Source organism: Antechinus flavipes, chromosome 5 (assembly GCF_016432865.1).
Source record: "Antechinus flavipes isolate AdamAnt ecotype Samford, QLD, Australia chromosome 5, AdamAnt_v2, whole genome shotgun sequence".
Lineage (NCBI taxonomy): Eukaryota > Metazoa > Chordata > Mammalia > Dasyuromorphia > Dasyuridae > Antechinus > Antechinus flavipes.
The window spans coordinates 146,873,225-146,892,983 of NC_067402.1; the positions used below are offsets into that span (position 1 = coordinate 146,873,225).

The following is a 19,759-nucleotide window of genomic DNA, read 5'->3' on the forward strand; positions in this document are numbered from 1 at the left end:
GTTTTTAATTTGTTTTTCTGCATTATTTTTAGTTGCATGCACAATTCATTGATATACTCTTACTCTTTTTTATTGATGAATACATACATACACACACATACATACATACATACACTTTACCCCAAAAGATGTTTTGGATGCGTCTGAAACATTTTGGTATATTTTCATATTGCTGCCATTATCTTTAATGAAGTTACTTCTGTGATTTGTTCACAGATTATGTTTTTTAATCTCCAGTGAATTTTAGTAAATTTCCAGTGGTCCTTTATTATTATTGCATTGTGATTTGTAAAGGATCAATGCAATACTATTGCTTTTTTGCATTTGTGAATTGGCTGTTTCTACCTTTTATTCCCCAATACATAGTAAATTTTCATAAAACTTTCACACACAGCTTAAAATATGTATATATTTTTTATTTAATAGGTTTTAATTCTAGCACATTGTGCTTTTCTAACATACTATTTGGTTATTTTTATTTTTTGGTTATATTTGTTCAAAAAATTGAGTTTTTTTTTCAGCAATATTTAACTTTCAAGTATTTATATATTATGTCATTTGGTACATATATGTTTTATATTGATATTAATTGATTGTGTCTGATACCTTTTAGCAAAATTTTTTTAATCAAAACTATTTGTTTCTTCTGAGATTACTGTACTTTTTAAAAACTTCAATTGAAATATAATTATTTTATTTTTGTCCTATATTTTAATTGTATGCTTCTTTCCATTTAATGTATATTTCTTATATACAATATATTATAGATTTTGCTTTCTAATCCATTCTGCTACTCTTTTCCATTTTATAAGTGAGTTCATTACATTCATGGTTATGACCAGTCATCATATATTTCGCTCCACTTATTTTATTCTCTTACATTTTTCCTTCCCTTTGTTTCTCCCTGTCTTTTTCTAAAGAAGTCTTGGAATCAGAACTTTAGGTTTGGTATAATATGCTTCTTTTGTTTTGACATTCTTTTTCTCTCACTCAAAGCCCAATAAGAGGTTTTTCCTTTCTTTTAAGCCCCTCCTCAAAATCTACTCTCTTAGTACATTTTATTCTGCTTTAGGAGTAATAACTCCCTTAACATACTTTTAATTTACTCAACTTTCCGCTTTTTTTCCCCCCTTCTTAATAGTAAAGCTGGAGGGGGAAATGGCAAATCAAAATCCCAAATGGGGTCACAAAGAGTTGGACACAACTGAAAAATAAATGAACACTAATACATTTTGCTAAAAGGTAACTTTATATCATATCAAATATATATTTCATTTCAGCATCAAAAAATTTTACAGCAAGTTTCTCTGACAAAATCTTCATTTTTCAAATGTATATTGAGGATAGAACTGAGTCAGATTTATAAAAATAAAACCAATTGATGAGTTGTCAAAATATATAAACTCTAAATCAATCACTACTGATTAGAAAAAGGCAGGTTGAAACAATTTGGAGGTACCACCTTCACACCTATCAAAAATGACAAATGAAAAGTAGACACATTAATGAACTGGTGTAGTAGTGAACTGGTCCAGCTATTGTGGAGAATAATTTGAAAATGTGCCTAAAGAACTATAAAACTGTTCCTAACCTTTGACCAAGCGATAGATCTGTACCTCAAAGAAAGTAAAGGACAAATGTACAAAAATATTTATAGCAACTTTTTCAAAAATTCTCTGCCCACCCCAAGAATGAGAATGACCACAGTGATTAATAAGGTTACATATATACTGAAATTTAGTAGTAATACTGTCTATGTTATGTGTTAAGAAGGGGTGATTTCTGGAAGATGTGAGGACTACCTAAAGAATGGCTTTAAAAATCTGAATCTTATATGTTTTCAGCACAAATGGGAACTGGTTTTCATAGAAAACTATTAACACCTGATCAATGAAACTTGAAAGTAAGGAGACTCAAACTACTTAAAGAAATGGAACGGGAAGTCTCACTGAATTAATCAAATTTTTGGTGGAGGAAGAGAGGCTGTAATGAACACGCTAGCACCTAGGACACCCCAGAATCAGCAGGAGTCAGGATAAGCAAAAGTCCGTCTTTATTCTTGGTCTTTAGGGGTAGAAGTGAAGGGGATGGAAGAGAATCTCTGCAACCACCTTCTCCCTCGTCTACTGCCAAGAGTGTGTCCCTGGCTAGCTTTACTCCACGCTCTCCTCCTCCCTGCCCAGTCCCTCCTACAATCCTCTATACACCAATCATTGAACCAGTACGGGTAGTGGAAAGCACCATTTTCCAAGCATATGCTCATAGAGTATTGTCCAATCAGAAGTTACTCTCAAACGCTGGGCAGTCCCGACCATGGTGCATAGTTCCGACCCTCTACAAGAGGCCATAATTGTCCTTAGTATTCACTATAAAGGACAGGTCTCATAATTCTAGAAATGGCAGGAGAAATGAGTGAGTATTAAAAAAAAGATACAGGGCAGAGGAATCCCATTCTCATTAGAGAGAGAAAAAGTTAATTCTAAAAATTCAGTGAGAAGTACAAGTACAAGACAACTGAGGGCTTACTGACTTCAGTCAAAAAGAAAAATAGTATTTTCTTTTGATATCTTATTAAGTATAGAGAATACAAATTACTCCTCTTGGGTTTGTGACTCTCCTGACTCCTCCTCCTTCTAATCTAACTGTATTATTAATTTTATTTTTATTTATGGGAGGCAGAATGTGTGCATGCTTAAGTGAGAAAGAATGAGTAGTTAAAAGAAAATTGTCTCGCTGTTTCCTCCAACTTAATTGCAAGTGTCTTCTAAATTGGAGGACATTCTGTTTCTATGAATACATGTTTACAGTGAATGTATCTGGGAAATAACATGCAATTTTTTTTTTTTTTACAGACAACAAAATGTATAAAATGACAGATGTACGTAAAAATTTAAAGGAAAAAAGAAAATTTTTCTAAGTCACAATATTTTTAAAACTTTATTATAAACTAAAATGGTCCTCTTATGATCCCTCATAAAGAATGGATTTTTCTTAATTGTGAAAAATATAATTTAATGGACAGGTCTACCTGGTTTATGTATAAACTGAATTTTCCAAGAATAGAGAATTAGGGTTTGAAAGCAAGGAGTTCACAAAACAACTTTATCCCTCATTATCAAATTGTAGTGAATATCTTCTATAAATGATATACCAGGCAACAAAATAGCTGAATGTTGCTTGTAGTTGCTCTTTCATTTTGCCAGTGATTATTTTTTTGCAAATTCTGTCACATATATTATTATTCACAGCTTGAACTGATGCTGAAGTGTAATTCATCTGGAAACATCACATAGCAGCTAAACACAAATGTGGGACCATAGAAAATCATTCATCAGTCAGCATTCATTTCCAAATTAACATTTCTACCGTTTCTATGACTAGGGGCATCAATACTTTCTCACTGATATGATGTTCAATGATTGTTATTTATATCAGAGTTCAAACAATCAGGAATCCTTCAGCTTGAGGGACTGAAACCAGCTTTGGCTTTTGAGATACACAATGCCATTGGGTGCATTGGCCTTGATCCACTTTTTACTTTCTCTGGTTTGGTTCATGTGACCTAAAAAGCAAAATGGCAGATGTCAACAAACTGAACACTACTAGCAGTTAAATATCAAAACATTAAGAACACATTCTAAAAGGTATGGAATAACACAAAATTAGAAACACTTTTGTTTGAAGAGAATTGCAGAAGGATGATGTAACCTGTCCCATTGCTCATTCTTTGTACTTCATTAGATCAGCTTTTAATTTTACCTAATCTATCACTTCCCTTTTGCTGCTTCTCCAAGTAGACTGTTGCAGTCACTGAATATACATTATTCATTTAGCTATGCTTTCTTCATTCTGCATCATACTTTGTATACTTTGTGGTTGTTTTTTTTTTTTTTTAATCCAAAACTTTCAAAATTGTTAATTCTTATAGCAAAGTAGCATTGCTGTCTTTCTGTCCAACTTTTCATGACCTGTTCAAGGTTTCCATGGCAAAGATACTAGACTAGTTTGCCATTTCCTTCTCCAGTTCATTTTATAGATAAGGAAACTTGGGCAAACAAAGTTAAGTGATTTGCACAGGTCACCAGTTAATAAGTGTTTAGGCCAGATTGGAACTCAGCATGATGAGTGTTCCTGACACCAGGCCTGGCATTCTATCCATTGCAGCACCTAACTGTTCAGTTTACATAATATTCCTATGCTTTAATTTATTCCCCCGTTTAGAATGAGAAAACCTGGATTCACTAGATAGCTATTATAATCTTTGTGCTAGTAATTTAATATTAGTTTTTATATCTCTTATTGAGTCAAGGGTTAACAAGATGATTCCTTCTGGTTCTTAAAAAAAAACCCAACAAATCCTTATAATCTATGATCCAATATTTGGGGACATTTTGTTTATAGCTTTTAATTACAATACAAAATTTTTTTGTTCATATGAAGTTTTTTTTGTCTCCTTTTCAGTAACTTTTTTGAACTGTAGTTACAATAGTGAGATCTTGGGGTGAAAGAATATGATAATTTAGTAACTCATTGCACAGTTTGAAATTATTTTGTATAATTATTGTAACAACTCACATTTTACTAGTAGTAAATTTACCCTTTCTGTCTTTATACAAGCCCTTCAATGAATGGTCTTTTAATTTAGCATTTATATGTGATTTATCAGATTTTTCATGATTCTGAATGTTATTTCAAGCAGTTATAGTTTTTTTTATTTCAAATATTTAACATGCTCTTTGACACTTTACTAATTGGACAACAGGTTCCTTATCTTACATGTTTTTGTCAATTGTGCTTTAGATTCTATATACATGTTTTTTTCTCAGAAATATTTTATATTGATTTTTTTATAGTTAGATGATTTACCTATTTGAAATTTAATATGGTATAAGAGCTAACTAAATTTTTTTGCCAAACTGATGTCCAGTTTTCCTAGCAGTTACAGTAACAATTTGTGCTCTTAAATTTACTGTACAACATAAGCTGCTGTCAGCATTTGTTTCTACCTTTTATTTATCTGATCTTTTCATCTAATCTGCTTTTCTGTCTAACTCTGTGGGAGATGCAGATGATCTGACATCTGGTAGCATCAAGTCTATTTTTTCTTCTTTTTTAAAAATTACATTCCTCTGGTACTTGTGACACTTAATAAATTTTTCCTACAAAAATTTTTTTCTATCTCATTTTAGAAAGTATATCTGATGTAGTATTAAATACATATAATCTAGATAGAAATTTTTACTATGATGTCATAATACTGTATCTTTCTGCAATTATTCAGATCTTTTATTTTATAAAAATTGTTCTGTTACTTTTTCATAGATTTAGAGTTGGAAAAGTCCTGAGACTATTTAATTAAATTAGAGCTTCATTTTATAGATCTAAAAATGTTGAAATGGAAAAAAAAGAAGCCATGAGGTAGTATAGGGATGTCTGCTGGATCTGAAATCAGAAAGCTGTGGCGTGATTTCAGTCATATCTGACTCTGTGACTTCATTTGGGGTTTTCTAGGCAAAGACACTGGAGTAGTTTGCTATTTTCTTCTCCTGTTCATTTTACAGGTGAGGAAACTGAGGCAAATGGGGTCAAGTGACTTGCCCAGTACTCTATTAACTTCCTAGATGCCCAACATGAGGAAGATCTAAATTCAAATCTTGCCTCAGACACTTATTAGAATTACTGTCTTGCCTCATATTTTTCTCATTTTTACAAATGAGAAAATGCTATTATTATTCTCCAACCCCCCCCTTCTGAGAGTTCTTATTAGGGTAAGATGAGATCTTTACAAAGTGCTTTTTAAAAAAAAAACCTTCAAGCACTATATAAATGCAAACTCTTTTCCCTTATATTGTTGTGCCATTATCATTCATGTCTACATCCATGGTACTACTTAAGTACTGGTTCAAACTCAGGTGCTTTGACTCAAAATCTAGAGCTGCATCTTTTTTTCTTGTATTTCTTTCCTGGACTTTTGTTAGTAAAATGCAGAAAAAATGATAGTTTTGTATATTCTGTATCCTGATATTTATTGATTATATTTATGTATAGGATTTATCATCTCAACACTTTCATTAATTTTCTTGAGTTCTCATTATTATAAATGATCCTATCATCTACAAATACAAATAATTTTACTTTCTCCTTATCTGTGTTTATTCCCTACTTTTTAAACTGCCTAACTGCTAGAGGGAGCATTTCTAATACTACTCAAAAACTAGTGAAAATAGCACAATTCCTTAAGAGTGAAGCATCTGTCAGCTGTTATTTTGGTTATTTCATTTTTTAATCTACATATTTCTTAAAAATAGATAAACAGAGAATAATAAATAATAAACAGGGAAGTCAGGAACTTCCTGTCAGAACAGTACACACACACACACACACACACACACACACAAAATCGGGAAAGATAAGTTTATAAACAAATGTTTGGAGGTATATATTTGCTTCTAATCTTTTAACATAGCCTTAATTAACCAGTAACAAATCTAATAATCTGACTTAAGATTCTCACGGGCAGATGTAATTTTATAGAGCTAGCTTTGGATACAAAAATCCTAAATTCATTTTATAGGTCGGTCTGGGAAGGTCCTGAATAGAGCTAGGCCTCAACTCCCAGTTGTCAAAAGCTGGGAAAACTGAGGTAGGTGCTGTGACAATACTGTAGCTAACATTTCTAAAGAGCATAATCATGAGCTTTGGAACCAGCAGAATTCTAAATAAATTTGATCCAACTATCATCTCACCACATTGGGCAAAAAAGAATGTGTAGGTCTGAAAAAAAGCACTTCTGATCAATATTGCATTCCACAAGAAAAATGTTTCTTTCATTAACAGTTAAAAGAATATGTGGTTGGCCATAAATACTTCCTGTATCACATGTACAACTAACATTTGAAATAAGTATTTTCTCTGACAGAGCAACAGTCTGGTCATCGCTCTTATGTCCAACTTCAGTTATTAACAAATGGGGAATAAGCCAGGATCAATTTCCTAACTCCCTTCATAGATACACTCATATATCATTATTTTGGTTTAGCAGACTATGCAACTAGGAAATACACACACACACACACACACACACACACACACACACACACACACTATACATATTAGCATGATAAATCTAGAGATAACAGGGTATAATGGAAGCATAAGCTGTCCAAAGTCAGGAATACTTTACCTCACACACGTACTGGCAGTATGCTCTGGATAAGTCAATTGCCCTCTCAGTTCCCTAGGCAACTAACAATATAAGTGGCAGAATGGTTATTGATCTGCCTTGGTGAAGGAAGTTTATTAGGAGACCTGGACTATAATATGATTTAACTAATTTAATTAATGATGATCATTAATCTATTGTTACCTACAATTTCAACTCAGCAAAAATTTCAAAAAAGTAAATGAGGGTAAGAAATATAACTAGTCCAAAACCTCAAAAAGCTTACAAATTCTACTTTTCTTTAAATAGTCTTGATAATACTTGTCCTGAAAACACAAATTTATTCTACTGTTATTGCTCTATCAAGAAACATTTTGAGCTATATATGTGAGATTTCATCTGTGAGAAACAGCCATATAAATCCTCCTCCCCACCGGCCCCGGCCAATTTTCTGCTTTACTTCTGTCTAATCTTGGTTATATTGGTTTTATTTGTACAAATTATCCACTTTATATCTCCATTTTCTTTCTTTTGCTTATTCATAAATTTTCTTATCTGTAAGTCTGAAAGGTAATATGTTCCATGTTGTTCTAGACATGTGTTTTTTATTGTTGTTTTGTATAGCTCAGTGATTTTTAGGAATGTACATTATATCGTAAGAAAATTGTATTTGGAAAGCACACAGAACAACTTCAATATTTTTTAAATAGAAGAGGAGGTAAAAATCAGGATAATTATTCAGACCAAAGCACATCTCATTTAAAAATTTAACAGTTATACAGCACCTGATAATAGATGCCAAAAATAAATTTATGGCAAACATTTTCAAGGAAAAATCACACTCTTCTCTGGTGACTCAAAAAAATCCTTTTTAAAATCATTTATTTTACTGCCATTATACGGAACTAGTACTGGAAGAGAGGTAGGATGAAAAGACTGTAAGAAAATAGTCAAATTTTCTTTTTTTTCTACTTATATATAGAGCTAGTTTAGAGGTTAATATTTAGGCATACAAAGTTATTCTACTGAGTAGCCAAAGATTTTGTAAAGACTTAGTAAATAATTATATATGAAATAAGGGGAAGTAAAGATTTGAACCTAGGTGCCTGGAAGAAAATATGATGCTTTCAACAGAAACAGAGAAGTTTGGAAAGGAGTGTTTGAGGGAAAAGAAGAGCTGTCCTTGGATACACTGAGTTTTTGGTATCTATGAGATTGAAAATGTCCAACAGACAGTGATATAGGACTGTGGCTTAGGAGAAAGATTAGGAATGAATATATAGATCTTTGAGTTATTTTCATAGTGAACAGCTAAAGCTATGAAAACTGATGAGATCTCTGATAAAGTATGTTGGAATCCTTACAAAGTGTTAAAGTCATTAGAATTGATAGAGACAATAATTTTCTAATTTAGCATGGTTCAGTATGATTGATCTGATCCTACAAGGAGATGTTACGGGCCAGAACTTGAAACAAGGTACTAAGTGGAATTGAGGAGACGATGTTTAAATCCAGTTTAGCATTGATTTAATCATACAACAAATAATGGTTTCCCAGTGATATAATGATTGGTGTGTACTCAGTGTACAGCATATAAGCAAGAAGCTCTCAGGGCCAAAGAGCACTCTGGGAGAGATAGAAGCCCACTCTCGGAGGCAGAGACAGAGTCATTCCATATTCCACCTTTGTATTGGCTGCAGACATTTGGAGGGAGCTAGGGGCTGAAGCTCAAGACTTTGAAGGACACAATAAAGGACTGGATTTTAATTCCTGGCTGCATTTGGAATGCTTATTGATTTGAACTGAAACTAAGGTTGCCTCCAGAAAATCTCCCCAAGAAACCTGCTCACAGAGAACCATTGTATTATATAAAAGAACACCACATAAGTACATATAGAAACAGAAAGATCATGTTAGGACACATAAACACCTGTCTTTAGGAGATGTGGGATCTTGTGTTTTTGCTAGTGTCTATCCTATATGCTGCCTGTTTTGGTTTGGGTTTTTTCCCTGCCTAATTTAGACTATACATTACACAGTCAAAACCACATAGTCATTTTGATAGAAACCTATAGTTTATGAAACAATCAGTAAGGTTTCTAAACCATTGGACCAGAGATGATAGAAAGGAAAACTTAATAGTCCATTATTCTAACTCTAAGCACAAAGAGGCTCAGTGATTTCCCCTAGATCACAAAGCTAAAAATCAACTATTTGAGGCAGGCTCTCTCATCTCGAACTTCAGCACTTGTGCAGTGGGGTACTGGGGAGAAAGCACTACCTAGATTCAAACCTTAGCTTCAGACAGAGATTGGCTCTAAGACCATGAGCAAGATAGGTAACCTGTATGAGTCTCAGTTTCTCAATTTGTAAAATGTATTTATATTTAAGAGGGTAAGTAAATGAGATCAAATGCATAAAGGGTTTTGCAAACTAAAAAGTGATATAAAAATAATGGGGGGTGGGGTGGGAATAATAGTAATCAGACAAATCCTATTCAAGATCGGAAATACTTATTTTTCTTCTTCCAAATGAAAACAGCCTTCTTTCTGTCCTACTCAGACTAGGCAAAAAGAACTATTTACTGTGTTCTTAGCAAAATAACACACATCATATTATGCCCTGCAGATTATAATCAAGGTGTAGTTGATAAATTCCATGTAATTGTTTGAAAATAGCATAGAATGGGACAGGCATGAAAGGCCAACAAAAAGTACTTTGCTCAGGGATCCTCACATATTATCACTGGTCTGAGGCAAAAAATAGACAACAAAAATAATCCCTTCATCATAATTGGGGCAATTTGTCAATTTTAAGTTTACAAGAATAACATGTTTTGATATTAAGAGAAAATGTTCCCAAATGACAAAGAAACGGGAAAATAATTATTCTATCTTTGATGTGGGCTCTTGTTAAATAGAGAATGTCATTTCTTCCAAGTCATATTTAAATGGAAAAGGTTTTCTATAAAAGGCCTTTACCACTCTTATGTTCCCCTTAATGTTCCTCTATTTACTAATTATCTCCAATGGGTTCCAGAGGGTGATACTGATGTAGTGTGTCTGAAAATAAATAATAATAGACTCCTAGTCAGGAATATTAAATACACATAACAAAGGCTGAGAAAAATGCATTTGTCTGGTGTTTTACAATTCTATTCAACACAGTCTCTAAATTAAAAATTATGAGAGAAAGGAGAAAACCACTTCTCCACCAACCTAGATACCAAGGGGGGAAATAGGGAAGGCAATACTGAATGAAAAAAGTAGTTAAGAGTCAAAGAATACACAGCAAAAAATGAAATAAACTGGCTCAGATGAACCATATTTCTTGATAATTGGAAGAACTTTTGTCATGAAGACAAATCATTATTGGTGATAGCTCAAAAATTTTGGTGGAGTAGAAATGAAAAGGGAAAATGCCCAAAGAAAAGATGGCAGGATTTACGAACCACAAGCTTGTGAGTTTGACTTTGATTTCAGGAAAAATTCTACAGTAAAGTACTTCAGAGATGGTTAGAGAACATCTAGAAGAATGGTTTAGGTACAAAGAGCCAGCAGGACCCTCATCAAATGCAGGCTATGTCCAATCAAAGGAACGCTGAAGACTTAGTTTACTTAGACTCTAGCAAGTAAATGGTATTTGATAAAGGCTCATATACTATTTTCATGGAAATATATATAGAAAACATCATGAAATACAAAAAAAAGATAATTTTGATTAAATTAAAAAGGTTTTGTACGAACAAAACCAATGCAGCAAAGATTAAAAGGGAAGCAGAAATCTGGGAAACAATTTTTATAGCCAGTGTTTCTGATAAATATAATTTATCAGAATTTCTAAAGTTAGAGAGAATGGAGTCAAAGTTATAAGAATACAAGCCATTTCCCAACTGATAAATGGTCAGAGTATCAACACAACAATTTTCAGATGAAGAAATTAAATCCATTTATAGTCATATGAAAAAATGCTCTAAATCATTATTAACTAGATGCAGGGGTCCTCAAACTATAGCTCATGGACCAGATGCGGCAGCTGAGGACAATTATCACCCAGGGCTATGAAGTGTCTTTATTTAAAGGCCCACAAACCAAAGTTTTTGTTTTTACTATAGTCTGGCCCTCCAACAGTCTGAGGAACAGTGAACTGGTCCCCTATTTAAAAAGTTTGAGGACCCCTGGACTAGAGAAATGCAAATTAAAACAACTCTGAAGATACTGATATAAACTCTGTCCCCCTGATCTTTGGAGGGGAGGGGACCTGGGTTGGAAAAGCCCTAAATCCCAACCCCTCCTAACCTCTGGGAGCAACCCTACCCTCCTATTCCTAATGTATAACCTAAAAAACAAATGCTATAGTGGAAAAAAATGATCAAAGAGAAAAATGCAGAGACAAGTACATGGAATTCATGGAAGAGTTAAAAGCAAGAGTTTAATCTTTAAAATTATTTTAAAACTCAAAGAGGAAGGAAGATATTGAAAAGAAGATTCACAGCTTAGAAAAAGAGGTATAAAAGCTTCCTGAAAAATGAAAATTGATGGAATTATGCTCAAAAAATTATCAAACTGTGCAAATCCTTTCATCCAGCAGTGTTACTACTGGGCTTATATCCCAAAGAGATATTAAAAAAGGAAAAGGGACCTGTATGTGCAAGAATGGTTGTAGTAGTCCTTTTTGTAGTGGCTAGAAACTGGAAACTGAAGGGGTGCCCATCAATTGGAGAATGGTTGGGTAAATTGTGGTATATGAATGTTATGGAATATTATTGTTCTGTAAGAAATGACCATCAGGATGAATCCAGAGAGACTTGGAGAGACTTACATGAACTGATGCTGAGTGAAATGAGCAGAACCAGGAGATCATTATACACCTGAACAACAATACTATCTGAGGATGTATTTTGATGGAGGTGGATATCTTCGACAAAGAGAAAATCCAATTCAGTTTCGATTGATCAATGATGGACAGAATCAGCTACACCCAGAGAAGGAACACTGGGAAATGAATGTGGACTACTTGCATTTTTGTTTTTCATCCCAGGTTATTTTTACTTTCCGAATCCAATTCTTGTACAACAAGAGAACTATACAGATCTGCACACATATATTGTACCTAAAATATACTTTAATATGTTTAACATGTATGAGACTGCCTGCCATCTAGGGGAGAGGGTGGTAGGAGGGAAGGGAAAAGTTAGAACAGAAATGAGTGCAAGGGACAATGTTGCAAAAATTACCCATGCGTATGTTCTGTCGATAAAAAGCTATAATAATAATAATAAAGAAAATGAAAATTGAACAAGTAGAAGCAAAAAACTTCATTAGACACTGAATATGTTAGTCACAAGACTGGAAAAAAAATTAGTTACTTCAAAACAAAAAACACTTGACCTGAAAAACAGATCAAAAAGGGATAGTTTAACAACCAGTGTACTCCTGAAAATAATGACTAAAAAAGGACCCTACATATTGTATTTCAAGAAATCATAAAAGAAAACTGCTGAGATCTAGAACCAGAAGACAAAAAACCCTCAAAATGAAACTCCCAGAAATATTATGGCCAAAATTCAGATCAATTAAGTATGAAAAAATAAATACTGCAAGATAGAAAGAAAAAAAAGAAGAGTTCAAGTCCTAAGAAAGCACAGTAAGAATTATATGTCATGTAGTAACTATCTTTTAAAGGAAAAGTAATTCTCTTAAAGACAGGGTGGGGAAAAAAAAAGAGGTAAAGTATGTGAATTAGATGAGGAGAAATATGTAGTGAGCAATCATAAATAGTACTTAGGAAAGTCTATATGTCTTTAATTGCTTAAATCAATAAAATAGGGAAGGAACAATTCAATGAATTGGCAGGCAATTTAAAAAACAAACCATACAAAACTAACAATTTTAAAAAACCTTAAGCAAAGGCAAAATCCTAAAAATCTCCGAAGGAAAGATTAATAGAATAGGAGAAAAAAAAATCAGCTAAATTAAGAAATGAAACTAGGAACTATAGGAACAAACAATAAAATAGGTAAGCTATTAGTGAATTTGATTTTTAAAAAAGAAATTTATCAGTAAATTATCAGTATTTTAAAATTCTGTTAAAAAAACAGGTGAATTCACAATCAATGAAGAAATAAAAACATCTATTTCATTAATCCATATGCCAAGAAAAATGTCAATCTAAATAAAAATGGATAATATAAACATAAATTGCCCAGCTTAACAAAATAGGAATCTTATCTTATAAAATCATATCTTATAAAAAGAAATTGAACAAGTAATAAATGAACTTCCAAAGAAAAAATCTCTAGGACTAGATAGATTTATAAACAAATTCTTTCAAACGTTTAAAAAATCAATAAATTACACAATGATAGCAACTATCTGGGAAAAAAAACACAAAAGGAAAATAAAAAATTCTGTCAATTCTGTGATACAAATAAGATCTTGAAAATTATAGAAGAGTGTGTGTGTGTATATGTATGTGTGTATGTGTGTGTGTGTATACACATATGTATGTAAAATGAATAAGTATACAAAAATTTTAAATAAAATATCAAGTAGACTATACAACATATCACAAAAGTATTTCATCACAGTCTGAGTTTATACTAGGAAAGTTTAGTATTAGAAAAAAATATAGATATGTCAAACAAATGCAGAAAAATTTTTTGAGAAGATACATTTCCTAAAACAAACACTACAAGGAATAGAAATAAAGGGAGCTTGGAAAATTTTAATTGCTCATGTGACCATATACAGTAAAAATGATAATGCCACATAAAATAACTTAGTTCATGCTAAGCCAAAAGATTACTATATAGAAAGCTTAAAAAACAACCATCAGAAAACAAAGGTCAGAAATATCAAGGGAAATTTTTAAAATGGGAAGGAAGCCTTTCATGGCCAGATCCTAAATTATACTACCGAGCCAAAATCATTAAAACAATTTGGTACCAGAAAAGAAATAAGTTGATTGGTGAAACAGATTACATAGACAATATACAGAAGCAAACAATACAGCAGACCAGATGCCAGCTAATAGGACAAGAAAACTTTCTATTCCATAAAATGTATTGGGAAAACTGGAAAGCAGTTTGGCATAAACTAGGCATAGACATTTCACATCACATACTAAGATGTTTTCCAAATAAGCACATGATTTAGACAGAGGGTGATATCATATGAAAATTAAGAGGAAGAGGCAGCTAGATAGCACAGTGGATAGAGCACCAGTCTTTTCGGGAAGACTTGAGTTCAAATTCAACCTCAGACACTTAATACTTCCTAGCTGTGTGACCCTGGGCAAGTCACTTAACCCCAATTGTCTCGCAAAAAAACCCAAAACAAAACAAAACTAGAAATTAGAGGAGCATGGAAGAAATAAGAAATAGGTTCACAGGAGGTAAAAAGGATAGTTTTGACTACACAAAATTAAAAAGTTTTGCACAAACAAAATCAATGTGGCTACAATTAGAAGAGTTTTGAGAAGAAATTTCTGCGGCAAATTTCTCTGATAAAGGTTTCGCGCTTCTAAGATATATAGGAAACTGAGTTTCAAATTTATAAGAGCCATTTTCCAATGGATACATGACAAAAATATTAATAAGCAGTTTTCAGAAGAAAAAATTTAAGCTATCAATAGATATGACAAAATCTAAATCACTATTATTTCTCTAAAGAAATACAAATTTAAACAAATTCGAGGTAGCACTTTACATCCATAAGATTGACAAAGTTGATTAAATTTTTTTAAAAAAAGGAAAATAAGTGCTGGAAGGGCTGTGGGAAAAAGAGATAGTTTAATGTACTATTGTGGAGCTGTGCATTTGTCCAGCCATTCTGAAAAGCAATATAGAATTATATATGCCCTACTGAATTGTGCATGTGACAAATAATACCACTTCTAGCTTCATGCCCCAAAGAAATCAAAGAAAAAGGAAGAAATGCCTATGGGAACAAAAATAATTATAATAGCCTTTTTTGTGATAGCAAAAAAATTGTAAACTGTTGGGTTGTCCATAAATTTAAAAACCTCTGAACAAGTTATAGTGTATGTGTGTGTGTGTGTGTGTGTGTGTGTGTGTATAATATATGTAAGTATATATTATATGTATCATATAAATACATAATAGAATGCTACAGTGCTATAACAATAAAGGAGATTTTGTAGAACTTCACCTATTTTTAAACATAGTTTATATAGTATTGTAATTGTTTTTTAAATGTTTGATTTACTTGAAAATCCATTTGGCCCTAAAGACTTTATCTTAGGAGTTCATTGATATCTTGTTTAATTTCTTTTTCTAAAATGAGGTTAAATATTTTATCTCCTCTTCTGTTAATTTGAGCAATTTATATTTTTGTAAACATTCATCCATTTCATTTACATTGTCGGATTTAATGGCTACTAATTATTGCTTTAATTTCCTCTTCATTGATGGTTAAGTTCACCCTTTTTATTTTTGATACTGATAATTTCATTAAATCAAATTAACTAAAGGTTTATCTATTTTGATTTTCCCCCATAAAACCAACTCTTACTTTTATTTATTAATTTAATAGTTTTCCTACTCGCAATTTTATTAATCTCTCTTCTTTGATTTTTTCCAGAATTTCTAATTTGCTATTTAATTGGAAATTTTTAATTTGTTTTTTTTCTAGCTTTTTTCAGTTTGCATGCCCTTCATTGTTTCTCTTCTTTCACTGTTCTCCTTTATTATTCATGTGGGCATTTAGGGAGATAAAATTTCCCCTAAGAACAACAATAATATGGCAATCTACCAAAACTTATGAGAACTACTTTGGCTATTATCTCATAAGTTTTGGTAGATTGCCTTATTATTGTTGTTCTTTGAGGAAATGATTGTTTCTATGATTTGCTGTTTGAGCTATTCAATCTTCAGGATTAGATCATTTAGTTCCCAATTAGTTTTTAATTTATATTTCCATGATGAATACAGAGAGGCTTGGAGAGACCTACATGGACTGATGCTAAGTGAGATGAGCAGAACCAGAAGATCATTATACACTTCGACAACGATATTGTATGAGGATGTATTCTGATGGAAGTGGATTTCTCTGACAAAGAGACTTAACTGAGTTTCATTGGAGAAATGATGGACAGAAACAGCTACACCCAAAGAAGGAATACTGGGAAATGAATGTGAACTATTTACATTTTTGATTTTCTTCCCGAGTTATTTTTACCTTCTGAATCCAATTCTCCCTGTGCAGCGGGAGAACTGTTCGGTTCTGCAAATATGTATTGTATCTAGGATATACTGCAACATATTTAACATATATAGGACTGCTTGCCATCTTGGGGGGGGGGAGAAGGGAGGGAGGGGAAAAAACGAAACATAAGTGATTGCAAGGGATAATGTCGTGTAAAAATTATCCTGGCATGGATTCTGTCAATACAAAGTTATTATTAAATAAAATAAAAAAAAAATTTATATTTCCATGGCCCTTTTATTACACATGATTTTTATTGCATCATGATCTGAAAAGAACGCCTTCAATATTTTTGCCTTTGATTATGAGGTTTTTATACCCTAATACATAATCAATTTTTTATACCATTTACCAATGAGAAAAACACATTCTTTTCTATCCCCATTCAATTTTCCTCAGAGATCTATTATATTTAATTTTCCTAAAATTCTATATATTTCCTTAATTTTTTCTTAATTTATTTTGTGCTTAGATTTATCTAGTTCTGAGAGGGAGAGATTGAGGTCCCTTCCCCATTAATATAATTTTGCTGTCTATTTCTTCCTGTAAACTCACTTAACTTCTCAAGAATTTGGATGCTTTATCACTTGAATATATGGTTAGTATTAAGATTATTTCATTGTCTTTTAGCAAGATGTAGTTTTCTTCCTTAACTCTTTTAACTAGATCTATTTTTATTTTTGCTTTTGTCTCAGATCATTGTTGCTACCTCTGCTTTTTTTAACTAAAGTTGAAGAATTGTGATGACCACGTATTTAAAATCAGCTGAGTCAGGAATTCAGGTTAAGGGAAAAATCTTCAGTTTTTATTCTCAGTAGAGGTGAAGAAGGATTGCAATAGCAATATGGGCAGCTGCAACAGGAAGCCAGCTAGCAGAGGGGGATCGGAGGTGAAGGGCGGTCGCGATAGTAATGCGAGCAGCTGTATCAAGACACCAGCCAGCAGTTTCTCTTTCTGCTTCCCTTTCCGCCCCCCTGCCTCCACTCACCAAAAACATCATTTCCTATATAACATATCAGGACTTGCACAAAGAGTGGGCAGGGGCCATTCTTTCTCTAAGCATATATATTTATAGAGTATGGTCCAAATACTATTTATCCTCACGTGCTTGGGACCTCAGTGCATCAACTCAAGCCTCAGCCCATTACATCTCCCACTTTCTTTTGTTTTAGAACACAGGTGGTCATGCCATCCCTGACTCCTCAGGGAGGTCAGAGCCCCCAAGGGAAGATGATCACACTCTCCCTGACTTCTCAGGAAAGGAGGTGAAAGCACTGAAAAGGAGGTGATCACGCCCTCCCTGACATCTCAAGAAGGGAGATGAAAAACACCAAAGGGAAGTGGGGATTGCTAGCAGGTTTCTGGGCTGAAGGGTCTTATAAGAAACAGGTATGCACAACCCCATCAGCATGGGAGGTATTACACAAGCACATAGCAATAACGCAGAGGCTATTAGTGATGACTCTCCCCACAGTCAGTGCAGGCTCAATGTGGTGTAACAAACATGAATTGTACACACAAGTAGTGGTATAACAAACAATATAAATCAACGTGGTGTTGTAAAAGATTGCCAGAAGTCCTAGAAGGAGAGTATGTAAACAGCAGTCACACATACGCCTTCTTCAGCAGCCAAGAGATAGTCTAAAACCAATCTATTGTCTATTGCTTCACATGTCAGGGAATCCAATGATCCCCCCCAAGTTTTTGAAGTCCTGCAAGTCTTTTTATGTGTTAGGGAATCCAATGATTCCAGCAGATTTTGAAGTCCTGCAACAGTGTTATGATTTCTTAGAAAATCCAATGATTCCTGAGGGATTTCAAGTCCTACAACAATCTTATGTCTCAGAAAATCCAATGATTCTTGAGGGTTTTCAAGTCCTACAACAATCTTATCATGTCTCAGAGAATCCAATGATTCCTGAGGGTTTTGAAGTCCAACAATTTTCTATGTCCATGAGTCAAACGCCATAACTACATGGGAACCAAGGTTCCTACTTTCACTGAAGAAGTCTCCAGTGACCAGGAACTTAGGTGAGTATTGTAATAGACAAACAGGGAACTTATTTTCTTAAAGACTAAACTAGTAACCCTTTTGGGCTGAAATGGGACAGATGCTAGCTAAGGATGCTCCACCCCCCAAACTCCCCACCTCCACCCAGGAGTGGTGCTATAGAAAGCCTGCTTAAGCTGATAGAAGATCAAGGGCTACTTATAACTTGGGAACAGACAGCTAGACTTCTTGGTACATTAAAACGCACCTCCCCTTGGCTCTTAGAGGAAGAGCAAATCTCTCCAGATAATTGGGCATTAATCGAGCAACAGCTCTCTGCATATTACAATGAAAACGGTCCTCATTCAATTTCCATTGAGGCATTCTATTTATACAATATAATACAGTTGGCCTTAAGAAATTGAATAAGTTGTAGAAGAAAAGAAAAAAACTCTAGGAATAGCCAAATGGGGAAGCCTGAGATAAAGGAGGAAGATAAAGAACAGATTAATGGTCATATCCCCACAGGACATGGAGACTTAAGTGAGGCTCAAGGGTGGAGTGAATCTGAGGCAGCTTCAGCCCCACCTGAGGAGCAGGTAATTGACTCTCCTCCATCAACTCCACCCTTCAGGATGGAGGGAGGAGGGTTAGTGGCGGGGGGGGGGGGGGGGGGGGGGAGGAGGAGGAAGAGTGACAGTACCAGCACCTCCTCCCCTGCATCCAGCACCTCTTCCCCAGCATCCAGCCGCTCCTATGATTAGATTGTAAAAGGGACTAATTAAGGCCAAAGCGGAAGGGAGAGATGTATCAGAATTTCAACACCACATTTTTCCTGTAATTCAACAGTTTAATTCTTCAGGTCAAGAAAGTAGAAGATACACTCCTTTTGATATAGAAATCCTCAAAGACCTGAAAAAGGCTTGCACTCTTTATGGGGCTACATCAGCTTATGTTAAGATGTTATTACAGAATTTGGCTTTTGAAATCTTGACCCCTAATGACTGGAAATCTATAGTAAGGATATGCCTAGAACCTGGACAAAACTACTTGTGGCTTTCTGAATACAGTGAGCTCTGTAGGATACAAGCCCAACAAAACAGTCAAAGTGGAGTTCATGCTGCAATCACCTGTGATCTACTAACAGGTGTAGGTTCCTATGCAGACGTCGCAGTACAGATTAATTATTCATAGCAGCATATGAGCAAATTGCTGCTAATGCTACCAAAGCTTGGGCTTTTTAAGATGACAAGGGTGAGACCTTTACAAAAATAACACAAAGGTCAAATGAACCTTTTGTTGACTTTATGGGACGTTTGCAGACAGCTATCACAAGAACAAATGGGGAAAATCCAATAACAGACATTTTGATAAGACAAC

General features: G+C 33.8%; 1 protein-coding gene across 2 annotated transcripts in view; it reads right to left on the reverse strand.

Annotated features, from left to right (window-relative positions):
• Positions 1 to 395: 395 nt before the first annotated feature.
• FAM185A (family with sequence similarity 185 member A) overlaps positions 396 to 19,759 on the reverse strand; it is a 105,784-nt gene continuing 86,420 nt past the window's right edge. For both annotated transcript variants that reach the window (XM_051962026.1, XM_051962027.1), the window contains one exon: positions 396 to 3,562. In XM_051962026.1, coding sequence (XP_051817986.1) covers positions 3,447 to 3,562 — 116 coding nt within the window. In that variant the 3' untranslated portion in view covers positions 396 to 3,446. The remainder of the gene's footprint in view (positions 3,563 to 19,759) is intronic.